Source organism: Bubalus kerabau, chromosome 2, assembly GCF_029407905.1.
Source record: "Bubalus kerabau isolate K-KA32 ecotype Philippines breed swamp buffalo chromosome 2, PCC_UOA_SB_1v2, whole genome shotgun sequence".
Taxonomy (NCBI): Eukaryota; Metazoa; Chordata; class Mammalia; order Artiodactyla; family Bovidae; genus Bubalus; species Bubalus kerabau.
In genome coordinates, this window is record NC_073625.1 from 153889777 (window position 1) to 153902209 (window position 12433).

Below are 12433 nucleotides of genomic sequence, written 5' to 3' on the forward strand. Positions count from 1 at the left end.
TAAAATCAGATAAAAAAAAAGAAACTATGGCATACATTATGGATGAAAGGAATCAGTCCTACAAATAAATTCCTTCTACTCACTAAGATGCTAATCTAGGGACTTTGTTTTAACTACTCTATTATCATCCTTAAGAATAGATAAATCAATAAGCAAGCCTTCATCAGAAAAGGGGACATTTCTAAAAAACATCATTGTTGATATTACCAGTGACCATGATAACATCAAGAACTTAGAGAAACTGCCCTTTCAGAATCTGTGATGTTAGGTGGGTTCTAAAACTAAGTTTTCCAAGTAGGATTGAGACATGGCTTCATGGCTAATATTTCATTATTTGCTGAGTTATGAACAGAGGGAGAGCATTTCAAAAGGACAGACACATAAAGTTCTATAAAACCCCATGGAGATGTAGAATATATTGCCTATTATCACCTGCCTAATGAACATAATTTTATGCTAAAAATAAGCAATAAGTACTTCAAAAACTATTGAACACACAATCAGTGTTATATGTTGTAGTTCATATAAAAGAAAATCAATTTGTTTTCCTCTGGAAGCAGAAGGCTAAACAACCCCTCCCCTCCTGATGGCACTGCTGATATTTGACCAATCTGTGACTTATAAAACCAGTGACTCCATGTTCAACCAAATGAAAAGATCTAGGGAATAATCTTGTAGCATCTTGCCTTCAAAAAATTACATTACATAGCTTCTCTAAAAAGTGAGAAGAAAAATAATTTTAATTATTATAGTAATTTAATCACCTGGAGCCATGCCATAAGTAGGTTAGTCTCTCCATAAAACTCGACACTCTCCACTTCCCCACTGTATTATGTGTAAGTTTTGTTGTTTCCTCAGCATCATGACCCTTTTCTCATGCATGGTAAGAACTCCTATGAAGCATAATCTTGTTATCTAGGATCTATGGACCTAAATGGACTATAAAATGAAAATACTATAAGACAAGCCCACAATTACAAAATTCCAATTATTAAGCAGAGAAAAAAGTGCATAAACATATTTTCTAGGCATACATTGCTTAGCTGGGAAACGACTGCTTTGAGTCTTGTGAGATGTACTATTCTGCCTGCACACATTCACTACTGTGAAATCCGACCTTCTGAGAAACACCTGCTGGTCTCAAGTATCTCACCTCACACAAGGAAGAGGCATTGTTAAATTAGAGACATGGTCCCTTGGAGCTTCTAAACTCAGTCAGTTGAGTGATACCCTGATATTAACTATCCACGACTTGGACTAGCCGTGCTTACTGCTGCAGAGAAATTACTCTGAGAACCTTCTCGTTGTCTGTTTACAAGGAGGATATTTTCAGTGTTGCTTCCACAGTTCTAGTCACCCTCTAGAACTGGTCTTTTGAGATCCTCTAAGTGCTTACTTCAAAACTCCAGACAGAAAATTAAGGACAGAGATGAATACATGTTACTAAAAATTTCCTATTTGGAGTTTTTTACGCATGTTGGTACCTTAATTCTTATTTACTAGTCATTTAAAACAACATACTAGTAAAAATAAGTTTGGAGAGACAAGTGCAACTTTAAATGTCAAGTGCATACCAGCTGGTGTTTGAAAATTTCTCAGATCATCAATTATTACTTTCGATTTATATAATTTCCTTCAAGACAATCCTAAAAACTAGACGTGAAGCAACTTGCCTCCTATGCAATGAGCAAAAATATTTTTCCCTTTTATCTATGTGAAATTCCACCCAGATTTATCTTTTCCAAAGCCCCTTAAATTCAAAGTTTAACGCGATTTCTCTTATTTTGCAGAGACATACAGAATGTGCAAAACACAGATCACCTCAGCGGATTTCACATATGCTTTAAAGGCCAAGAAGCAGAGTTTTCTGCCCCATTACTCCCCAGAAAATCTAATTACAATTCAGATACTGTATGTGATGGAGGCCAGGAGTGTAGGATGGCAAAATCCCGTGAAAAACCGGAAAGAGGCAACCTGCTGCTCTGGACGAGGAAGGCCTCCTCTCCCAAAGGATGCCGGCCTCACGATCAGGCTTTAAATCTTACCTGATACGAACAGTTCTCCTGATGTACCATCTCAGTGCATCCTAGGGAGCAGACCCCAAAGCAGGACTGCTCAGCGAGGCTGCGGAGGGAAAGCGCGGAGCATCCACTGGCTGAGAGAACGCCCGGGGAACGCAGGGGCTCCCCGCAGATTAAAATGGATGCTGTTTCGCTGATCAACCTGCGCAGTGGCACTGCCTGCGCTGGGAAGCGCGCAGCGAGCCGAGCTGCTCTCCTCGGAAACCAGCAGTAAGGCTTACAAACATGGAGCTAGGACCGGGCTGGGGGAGGGGGCGCGCTCATCACTGGCACAATCAGCCAATTATATTATCGGCACAAAGAAAAGGATCAGTCTGGGGCTGGTGTGACCTTCTGGTGCTTTATGAAGGCAGTTAACTGATGTGGAAACATTCTAGTCCTCATTAAAGGGGAAAAAGGCCAGCGAGGGAGAGGGAGAGAGGCAGACACAAATCAATGTTGCAGTTGAACATTTCTAACCTCCGGCATCATCCTTCCTGCCCACTGATGTTGCTTGCCTGGTGCTTGTGAAACGAGAGCCCTTAAGGATCATTTCAGAACTTTGAACAGGCGAAAGGGAAAACAATCCATTCTTAATTTTGATACCGAAGGGGTGTTCTCTGTGTTGAGTGTTTGAAGTGTTTGTCAACTTTATAGCTAAAATGAGGACGTTCATTTTTTATAAAATATTATTTTGGAATTCTTTTGATTTTCTACTCATTTTTGGTTCTTATTTGCTTTTTAAGTCAAACAGAAGAAGATGAAATAATTATTCCAATAACTTTTTAGGGAGAGGGCTTAGTAAAGTATTAAAGTCAGTATAATTCATTTCATGAAAATAAAACTAAAGTGCAAGTTTTTTTAAAAGGTCATATATATATATATATATATATATATATATATAAAACCCAGTGCTATGACTTGAATATATAGACACCCTCTATATATACAGCAATATGATCCTAGAAACAGACCATTCCATGTAAGTAACCATAATAGAAAGGATTCTGGACTTCCAGGTAGTAATCAAAGGACACACAAGTTGGACCATACATGTCTCTGCTAAAAAGAGGAGCCAGTTTTGGACTTCTTCAGGGCCATTGTAGGATTTCAGTTTATAAGGAGGAACAACTAGGCCTATAAATTCTTCAAGCTGTAACGATAGAAAATTTAAAAAATAAACACAATGAAATTTCCCTATCTATATTTCTCAGTTGCTACAGGCAACTCATTTTGTTGTTTCTTAATAAAAACAAGTGGTTCTCAAAATGATTTTCAAACAAATGGAACCCAGTAAAATCTTGACTGAATTTAAACCAAGTTTAAAAACATTCTTAAGCTATTTTGCTATATCTATATCTATCTTCTTCAATACTCTTTTTAATAACTGCAAAGTCTTCATTATGCTATTAATAAGAAAAACAAGTGCTGTTGCCTGATGAGTGGGATCAACACATTTGACAAGTTTTCATATCAAACTCAATCTTAGAGAGTGCTGAGAGTTTGTGTTAAGGATATTTGGCGAAATATTTTTAATCTTATAACTTAACATCTCTGTTGCTTGGAAAGAGAAAAACCTATTTTTCTGTATGTTCTTAATTTTCATGACTTGAGATTCTGACAGGAGAGAAGTTGGCTGAGTTCAATTCCAGAGACACATTCACAAGCCTGGCTTCAGCTTCCTGGTTAAGACAGTGGAAAGGTGATAGGAAAGACCCAGCTGGTGATCTCACAGGCTGCCATTTCTGCATAGGCTCGTTGGGTTCCAAGGAAAAAGCACTCTGGACATGCACCCTGCCAAACTTGAGGGCCTGGAATCTAGGGGCTAGCCAGGCCACTAACATGTACAAGACTTCTTAGGCCAGCTTGTTGGCAGGTGGTCCAATGACAGCTTGATGAACGAAGCAGACAGCTGAGCTAGATGATGAGTCTTCTTAAACAGAAAAGAGGACAGAAAGTCTTCAACGAAAGCAAACAACAGGCAACATATCCCCATCCTAAATTTCATTCCTCCCTCTTGAGCAATCCATATACGACAGAGACAGAGGCTGCTTTGTGGAGTGCCTTGCTATACAACTGCACAGATGAAGGCTCTGGAATCTGAAGTATGTGCAAGGAAAAGTAAGCCAAAGTTCCTTTGCAAGGTAACAAATAAGATGAAATGGAAATCTTATGCCTGATATAGGAGGCACAGTCGCAACTGTCCAAGACAGAACAGCTTTACTCCAAAGGCTGCTAAAACTTTAGTCAGGCTACTATTTTGACAATCTAGGACCCTAAGACTCAGGAACATGCTTTCAAGCTATACAAGGCCTAAAAAGTTGCTTTCTGGACTCTGTTCTCTTCTGAAAACTGAGAGCTTCGGGATATATTACATAAACTTCTAAAGACATTTATAATGTGTTGTTTAAAAAAAAAAAAAAGCCTAAACATGATCCCACTCTTCACAGTTGCTGTTCCATAAATAGTGGAAGTGACTCAGAGGTGGCTATGGGGAGAACAGATTTCTGACAATTGTCTCCCAAATCCTGTCAAAAAGCCCTCTCAAGAGGTATAAACAAGGTTTTAAAAAAAAAGGAATATATCAAGCAAGCTTCCTTCTATAGTCATTCACTGGAAAGGACTTTGTGTTACAATTTAAATTATGATTTGCTAGTACAAAAAAACTAACAGAAATCAGCTGTTCCAAGACCACATAAGCTAGAATAACTTACCAAGATACAGTAACATTTATTATTTTTGGACTAAAAAATATTGATGAACTGTTTAATATACTTCTGTATGTAGCATAGAGATGCTTTTTGTTTTCTTCTCAGGTCTTCGCAACTTTTCTTCCCATAGAAAGTATTGGGTTTCAGATTTAGATTTTTGGACTAAAAAATATTGATGAACTGTTTAATATACTTCTGTATGTAGCATAGAGATGCTTTCTGTTTTCTTATCAGGTCTTCACAACTTTTCTTCCCATAGAAAGTATTGGGTTTCAGATTTAGATGGGGACTTAAGAGATAAACTGTTATTTTCCAGATATGGACACTGAGGCCTAAGAGAGTGGTGACATGCCCAAGAACATAAATCTTCCAGCAACAGCAGTAAGAAGAAAAAAAAAATCCTCCAGATTTTCTTGTGAGTGAGTTCATATAAAAAATGCTAAATGAAGGCCACAGGACTTGAAGAAATAAACCCCTTTTGACTGAACTAATGTAGGCTGGCCTTGAAATCAAAATCTATGGTAAGGTAAGAGAGAGGCAGCAGAGTGGTTTGACCTAAAACTGAATTCAAGGTATGTTTTAAAAGGAGGAAAATTAGACTATTGCCTCATTAAGCCATTTTTCCTGTTTCTTCCACCAAGCAAACTATTATGTCTTTAAATCCTGAAAAGTACTTTTTCGTTTGTGGCAATTAATAGCAACAGAATGAAGATGACCGACAGACACAGGAAAGATGGTCAGCATCACTAATCATCAGGGGTATACGAATCAAAACCATAATGAAATATCACTTCACATCCATCAGAATGGCTGTCATCGAAAAGACAACAAATAACAAATAACAAGTGTTGGAGAGGATGTGTAGAAAAGGGAACCCTTGTATACTATTGGAATGTAAATTGTAGCAGCCAGTATGAAAAAGAGTATGGACAGTTCTCAAAAAAATTAAAAATAGAACTGCCATGTGCTATGCTGTGCTCAGTCACTCAGCCATGTCCAACTCTTTGCAAACTGCCAGGCTCCTCTGTCCATGGGGATTCTCCAGGCAAGAGTACTGGAGTGGGTTGCCATGCCCTTCTCCAGGGATCTTCCCAACCCAGGGATCGAATTTAGGTCTCCCGCATTGCAGGTGGATTCTTTACTATCTGAGCCATTTGGAAAGCCCATATGACCCAGCAATTCCACCTCTGGGTATGTTTCCCAAGAAAATAAAAACACTAATTTGAAAAGACATATGCACGCTTATGTTCACTGTAGTGTTATTTACAATAGCCAAGATATGGAAGCAGCCTGTGTCCATCGACAGATGAATGGATAAAGAAGCTGTGGCATATATATATATATATATATATAAATAAAACTCAGACATAAAAAAGAAGGCAGTTTTTCCATTTGTGACAACATGGATAGATCTAGAGGGTATTATGTTCAGTGAAATAAGTCAGACAAAAACAAATCCTGTATGATTTTATTTATATGCAGAATCTAAAAAACAAAACAAATGAACAAACAGAACTAAAGAGCAACGGACTCATAGCTACAGAGAATAAACAGGTGGTTGCCATGGAGAGGGGGTAGGGATTGAAAGAAAAAAAAAGGTAACTATATGAAGTAATGGATGCTAATTAGCTTGATTGTGGTGATCACGTCACAGTGTATGTTAATAGGAAACCATCACATTGTACACCTTAAATATATACAAATTTTGTCAATTATACCTCAAGAAAGCTGAAAAAAAGATTAAAATAAATTTTTGCAATAGGAACAGAATGATGGGGTGTTTCAGATAGTAAATATAGTAGTAAAAAGTCACATCTGCAGATCATCTGAGCATACAGTTTCAAGAGTGAAGTACTGGGGTCAGGGACTGACTTGGGAAAGGTATAAGAGAACTTTCTGGCACAAGCTGAATGACTTGAAAGGGCTCGGCTTCCAGAGGAGTATATGTTGTCAAAACCCATTGAATAAAACATTTAAGATTTGTACATTTCATTGTATGTCAAATGTACCTCAAAAGAATAAAAATGATCTGGTTAATGATATGCAGCTGAAGTATTTAGGGGGCAGTTTAGTGATACCTTCCTTTGAAATGCATCAAATAAATGAGATGAATGAATGGAAAGATAACTGGAAAGCTGTGACAAAGCAAGTTTAGTAAAACAGTAATTGTAGAATCTGGATGGTGCATAAATGGATAGTCATCTAAAAAACTTTTCAATTTGTAAAGCTTTGTAATGAAATATTATGGAAAAAAAGGAAGGTATTGGGGGGATGGGGAAGATGAACAAGAGAGTCATTGTCTTAAGCAATAACTTTTAAGCTTTTCCTTAGGAACTTGCGGAAAGCTGGTAGACATTGTATTGGATTGGCCAAAAAAAAAAAAAAAAAAATCATTCAGGTTTTTCCGTAAGATGATACAGAAAACCTGAATGAAAAGAAAAGGAATTGTAAGGAAAATTGACCCTGTCCACATCAAGGGGAATTGGGTCCTTGGATGACTTGCCCAAAGAAGATTACAGCCAGCATCACTAATGACAATAAACCTTAGAAAATGGCTTTACGGTTTACAGAGTACTTTCCTGAACATCTTCTTTGACTCTTAGCTGAAACAAAATCCTGTTATGTGCCATGTGAGGCACTGTTTCTGCCCCCAGGGAGTTTGGTGAGGGAGATAAGGCAGTATACAAATGACTATATATAGTGTTGAATGAGTAAAGTGCTACCAAGGAGATTTTGTTGTTTGCTCACTAGGAATTCAGAAAAGCAAGAAAACACTTAGCTAGGTTAGCTGGGAGACTGCAATAATCATGTTCATTTGGTTTTCTACTTCTTGAGTCTATTTTTTCTATTTCTAGATTAATGTAACTTTCCTTAGAACTTAGATCATGGTTAATTAATGCAGTACTATTATCCCCAACATTTAATACTTGGCCTATAATAGGCTCTCAATATTTTTAAATGAATAAATGAATGCTTATGACTTTTAGAAAGTTACTTCATTGCTCTTAGCCTCAGTTTCCTCATCTATAAACTAAGGATGTTAATTCCTGGTTTATTGGGTTGATGACATGATAAAATTAGAATAAATGTAAAACAGCTCTAAGGGGCCCTAGAAAGGAACAGAAAATAGATTTCCACCCCCACCCCCCACACCTGAATTAAAAGAAACAACAACAGTCCAAGGAATAAAAAGAGGCTGGAAGGATGGAGGTGATAGTGGGAATGGAAAGTTGAAGACAGAGGGATGCATTTCATGAGACTGTGAAAAATACATTGACGGAACGTAGCCAGTGATCCGACCTGGAAGAGTGAACAGTTCTGAGACCACTGCTGGAGTAAACTTGGTGCTGTGAAACCAAACAGAGAAGTTAGGAGGAGGAAATGATTCTGAGGGGTTGGGTTGCAGTAGTGGTCTTTTATTTTCCACCATAAAGTTTTGAGTTGAAGGTGTAGGAGGTAATGGGGGTTCAAAAGAGAAGTCAGGCCAACAGAACATGGGGGGTCTTCTGCAGGGACAGGATAGTTGCAGAAATGGATTAGATGAAGGGAGAGATTGAAGAGAAAGGACTAATAAGAAACAGAGACATTGCTATGTTGGGCACATCAATCCCCACAGAGCTGGGGTTGGGGAGTAGGGATTAGACTTGTTAATCAGCTGACCTTGAGACAAAGAGATTACTGTGGGTCATCCAGGGCCAAGTGTTATCACAAGGGTCCTTATCAGGCAAAAAGAGGGGGCAACAGAGGAAGAACCAGAGAGATGGCAGCGTGAGGAAAACTCTGCCCAATGTTGTTGGCAGTGAAGACAGAGGAAGGATCCCAGTCCAAGAAGGTGGGAATCCTTTGGAAGATGGAAAAGGCAAGGAAGTGGATTTCCCCCTAGAGCCTCCAGGAGGTGACAACCCTGCTGACACCAGTGAGATTTCCTAGGGACTTCCAACCTCCAGAATTGTAAGATCATAAATGTATGTTTATCTATTTCAATAAATAAATGTATGACAAACCTAGACAGAGTATTAAAAAGCAAGAGACATCACTTTGCTGACAAAGGTCTCTATAGTCAAAGCTGTGGTCTTTCCAGTAGTCATATACAGATGTGAGTGCTGGACCGTAAAGAAGGCTGAGTGCTGAAGAAATGATGCTTTTGAATTGTGGTGCTGGAAAAGACTCTTAAGAGTCCCTTGGACTGTAAGGAGATCCAACCAGTCCATCTTAAAGGAAATCAGTCCTGAATATTCACTGGAAGGACTGATGCTGAAGCTGAAAGTCCAATACTTTGGCCACCTGATGTGAAGAACTGACTCATTGGAAAAGATCCTGAGGCTGGGAAAGATTGAAGGTGGGACAGGAGGAGAAGGGGACGACAGAGGATGAGATGGTTGGATGGCATCACCGACTCGATGGACATGAGTTTGAGTCAACTCTGGGAGATAGTGAAGGACAGGGAATCCTGGCATGCTGCAGTCCATGAGGTAGAGAAGGGTTGGACACAGCTTATCAACTGAACAGCAACAAATGCATGTTGACTTAAGTCACTAAGTTTGAGGTGATCTTTTACAGCAGCAATAGACAATGAACACAGTCCCCTAGGGTGAAAGCCAGCATTTAGAGGGCAAGAGGAAGGAAGGGGCGTGGGGTGATAAGGTGAGGAGAAGAGGAAAACCAACACAGTGGGGGATCAAAGGGAGAGAGCTCCAGGGTTTCAAATACTGCAGGGAAGCACAACCATCAGTTGTTAAATTTGACAACTGGGAGGTCATCAGTTTCCCTCGAGAATAATTCCAATACTAGTGTGTTAGGGGTAGAAACCAAGTTACAAGCCATTAAGAAGTTGAAGGACTGAGTAGAGAGCAGTTTGTAAAGAAGGTTGTGGATAAATTAGAGCATCAGGTTGATAGCTTGAGGATATAATGGAATCAGAGAGGTGGTTGTTGTGGTTGATCTGTAAGATAGAGGAGATCCAAATGTCTATGTGGGCATCAGGGAAGGAGCCAGGAAGAAGGGAAAAACTGATGGAAAATAACTGGAAAGACCAGATCCTGAATGAGTTAGATCAGGAGCACATAACAGGGCTTCATTTAGCCTTGAAATTGAAGATATGGGGAATGAAATTACAAAGAAATGTTGAGTAAAGAGGAGCCTGTAGTGGAGATGCGGAAAGATGAAAGTGCACAGACTGGCATCTTGATTGGGTCCTTGACAGAAAGACCTCAAGGATGGGGAGGCTGGCTAGAATGGAATCAGAGAAGGAGGATCAGTGTGGGAAAAGCTCTTCCAAGATATCTTGTAGAAGGTGTTGCTGTATTACTTGAGAATATTCGAGAAATGCTGATTAATGCTATATAAGAACAAGAAAAACAAACGGGATAGATGAAACCTATAAGATGTGTTAAGTACAGACAATGAAGTATGTAAAGGGTTGTGAGACACAGATGAAATGTGCAGGATTTAGACAATGAGGCAGAATTCATGAGATGTGATGTATTAAAGAGTAAGTTAGTAACCTGGATGCCTTAGTAATTCAAGCTAAACAGAAAGGGATGGAAAGACTAGAGAAGCACTTAATATTCATGACATGCTAAACAACCCCCAGGCCCTCAATATTCATTAGATTTTACATTGTCCACTGGTGGCACACATTCTGTCCCTACTTGTCCTCTGCCCAAGAAATACAATTCCACAACTGCTCATCAGGTGAGGGAGCAAGTTGCAGAGGGAGCCTGAGGGACTTGCCCCGTGTCTCTGATCAAGCAGGCTGTGTGTCATTGGCAGACACTTTCTGTCTAACTGGGCCTCCTCTCTGAAACCTCAACCCTGGCTTCTGACTGTATCATCAACAAGGAAGGTGGTTGTGGCAGAAAGGTTGGATACACAAATATTACCTAATCCTAGACTCAGGCAGTGCAGTCCTTCACATTCCTGTACCATATCCTAAGTAGGATTCTGGGACCAATTCCAGTTGGTGCAGGGGAGGGCGTTTCCCCACAGCATGTCATTCTTGGATACCAACTAAGTATCCTACAAGTCAACTCAGTTCTGACACTCTCTACCTGGAGACAGTATCAGAGCCCACAGGTTAAAGGCTTGATCCACATGATTGTCCCCTCTCCCCATTTCAAATGCCAATTGCAAGTCCAGGTTATTACTTGCACTTTTGACCAACAGGCTAGAGATGGGAGGTTCAAGCAAATCCCTCCTTGAGCTCAATTAATTTGCTAGAACAGCTCACAGAATTCTGAGAAACATTTCGTTCACTAGATTACTGGTTTATTATAAAAGGATATAACTCAGGAGCAGGTGGTGCTAGTGGTGAAGAACTCACCTTCCAATGCAGGAGACGTAAGAGACATGGGTTTGATCCCTGGATTGGGAAGATCCCCTGGAGGAGGGCATGGCAATCCACTCCAGTATTTTTGCCTGGAGAATTCCATGGACAGAGGAGCCTGGCGGGCTACAATCATGGGGTCACAAAGAGTCGGACGTGACTCTGTGGCTGAGCACTTATGCATAGGCGCCATCAGATGGGAAAGATGGCACAGGGAAGGCGTGGGGAAAGGCTCAGCTTCCACGCCCCCTCCCCCAGCACTCCACTCTCCCTAAACTCCCAAGTGTCCATCAACCCAGAAGCTCTCAGAACCATGTCCTTTTTGGATTTTTATGAAGGCTTAATTTCATAAGTGCAGCTGATTAAATCACAGGTCAGTGGTGATTGATTCAACCTCAAGTGCCTCTCTCAGGTCAGGAGGTGGGACTGAAAGTTCCCATCCTCTATTTCTGTGGTTGACCCTCCAGGCAACTGGTTCCCATCCTGACGTATGTTCAAAAATCACCTCACTAACACAGATAGCAGGAGAGACGCCTTTATCACTCTCATCACTTAGGAAATTCCAGGGGTTTTAGGAGCTCTGTGCCAGAAAGAGGGAAGAATGCCTAATCACAATATCACACTAAGTATGCCAGCTCATCCCATCTCTTTCCCTTGCATCTTGATACGCATTTTAAATTGATTGAATAAGCTGTGATCTGAGCATCTTAATTTGGTCTGAGACTTCTTGGAGGAGTGCCTGGTAGTGGACTTGGAGACTACTATTGCACCAAGGTCATTTCCCAGAGAAAAGGATGCTTGGTATTTGTATTGTCCACAACTTCTTCCCACATCCTCTGAGCCCCAAAAGTGGGAGAGAGAGAAGGGTAAAAATAGGTTGTAATTTTTTATCCTTATAAGAAAATTACCTGAGAGTCTTACAAATGTACACCAATTAATTTACTCAAAAGTTTTTAACTATTCTGACAATGGTTCCACCTGTGTCTATTATTTCAGATATTAAAAAAATAGTTGCCTGAGTAAATTGTTAGCATGAATCAATTGCTGTCACTTTTTCTTTAAGTATTCAAGCCTGCTTTTCAAAAGAAAACTCATATATAAAACAAACCAAAGTGTTTTCAATCAGAATAAAATTATTTTTCATTCAAATTGATACTGTTTACTTATTAAATCCTTGACTGGGAACATGAGACTGATTTTTTATGTACAAAAATTTGAAAATAGACTTTATAAAAGTCAGTGACCGTCTTATTCCAACTGCATGCTTGCTTTATTTTGTTTGTGCCACACCAAGAGAATCCTGTTTCACACAGATAAGTGGTTGGAAATGGTAACAG

At 39.7% G+C, this 12433-nt stretch overlaps 1 protein-coding gene across 3 annotated transcripts in view; it reads right to left on the reverse strand.

Annotated features, from left to right (window-relative positions):
• SCHIP1 (schwannomin interacting protein 1) overlaps positions 1–12433 on the reverse strand; it is a 145360-nt gene that overhangs the window by 60560 nt on the left and 72367 nt on the right. Inside the window, exon 1 of one of the 3 annotated variants that reach the window (XM_055569225.1) lies at positions 2046–2292. The exons of the other annotated variants lie outside the window; for them this stretch is intronic. Within the exon in view, the coding sequence (XP_055425200.1) occupies positions 2046–2075 (30 nt within the window). The 5' untranslated portion in view covers positions 2076–2292. Of the gene's footprint in view, positions 1–2045; positions 2293–12433 lie in introns of those variants that run through there. 3 annotated transcript variants of the gene reach the window in all.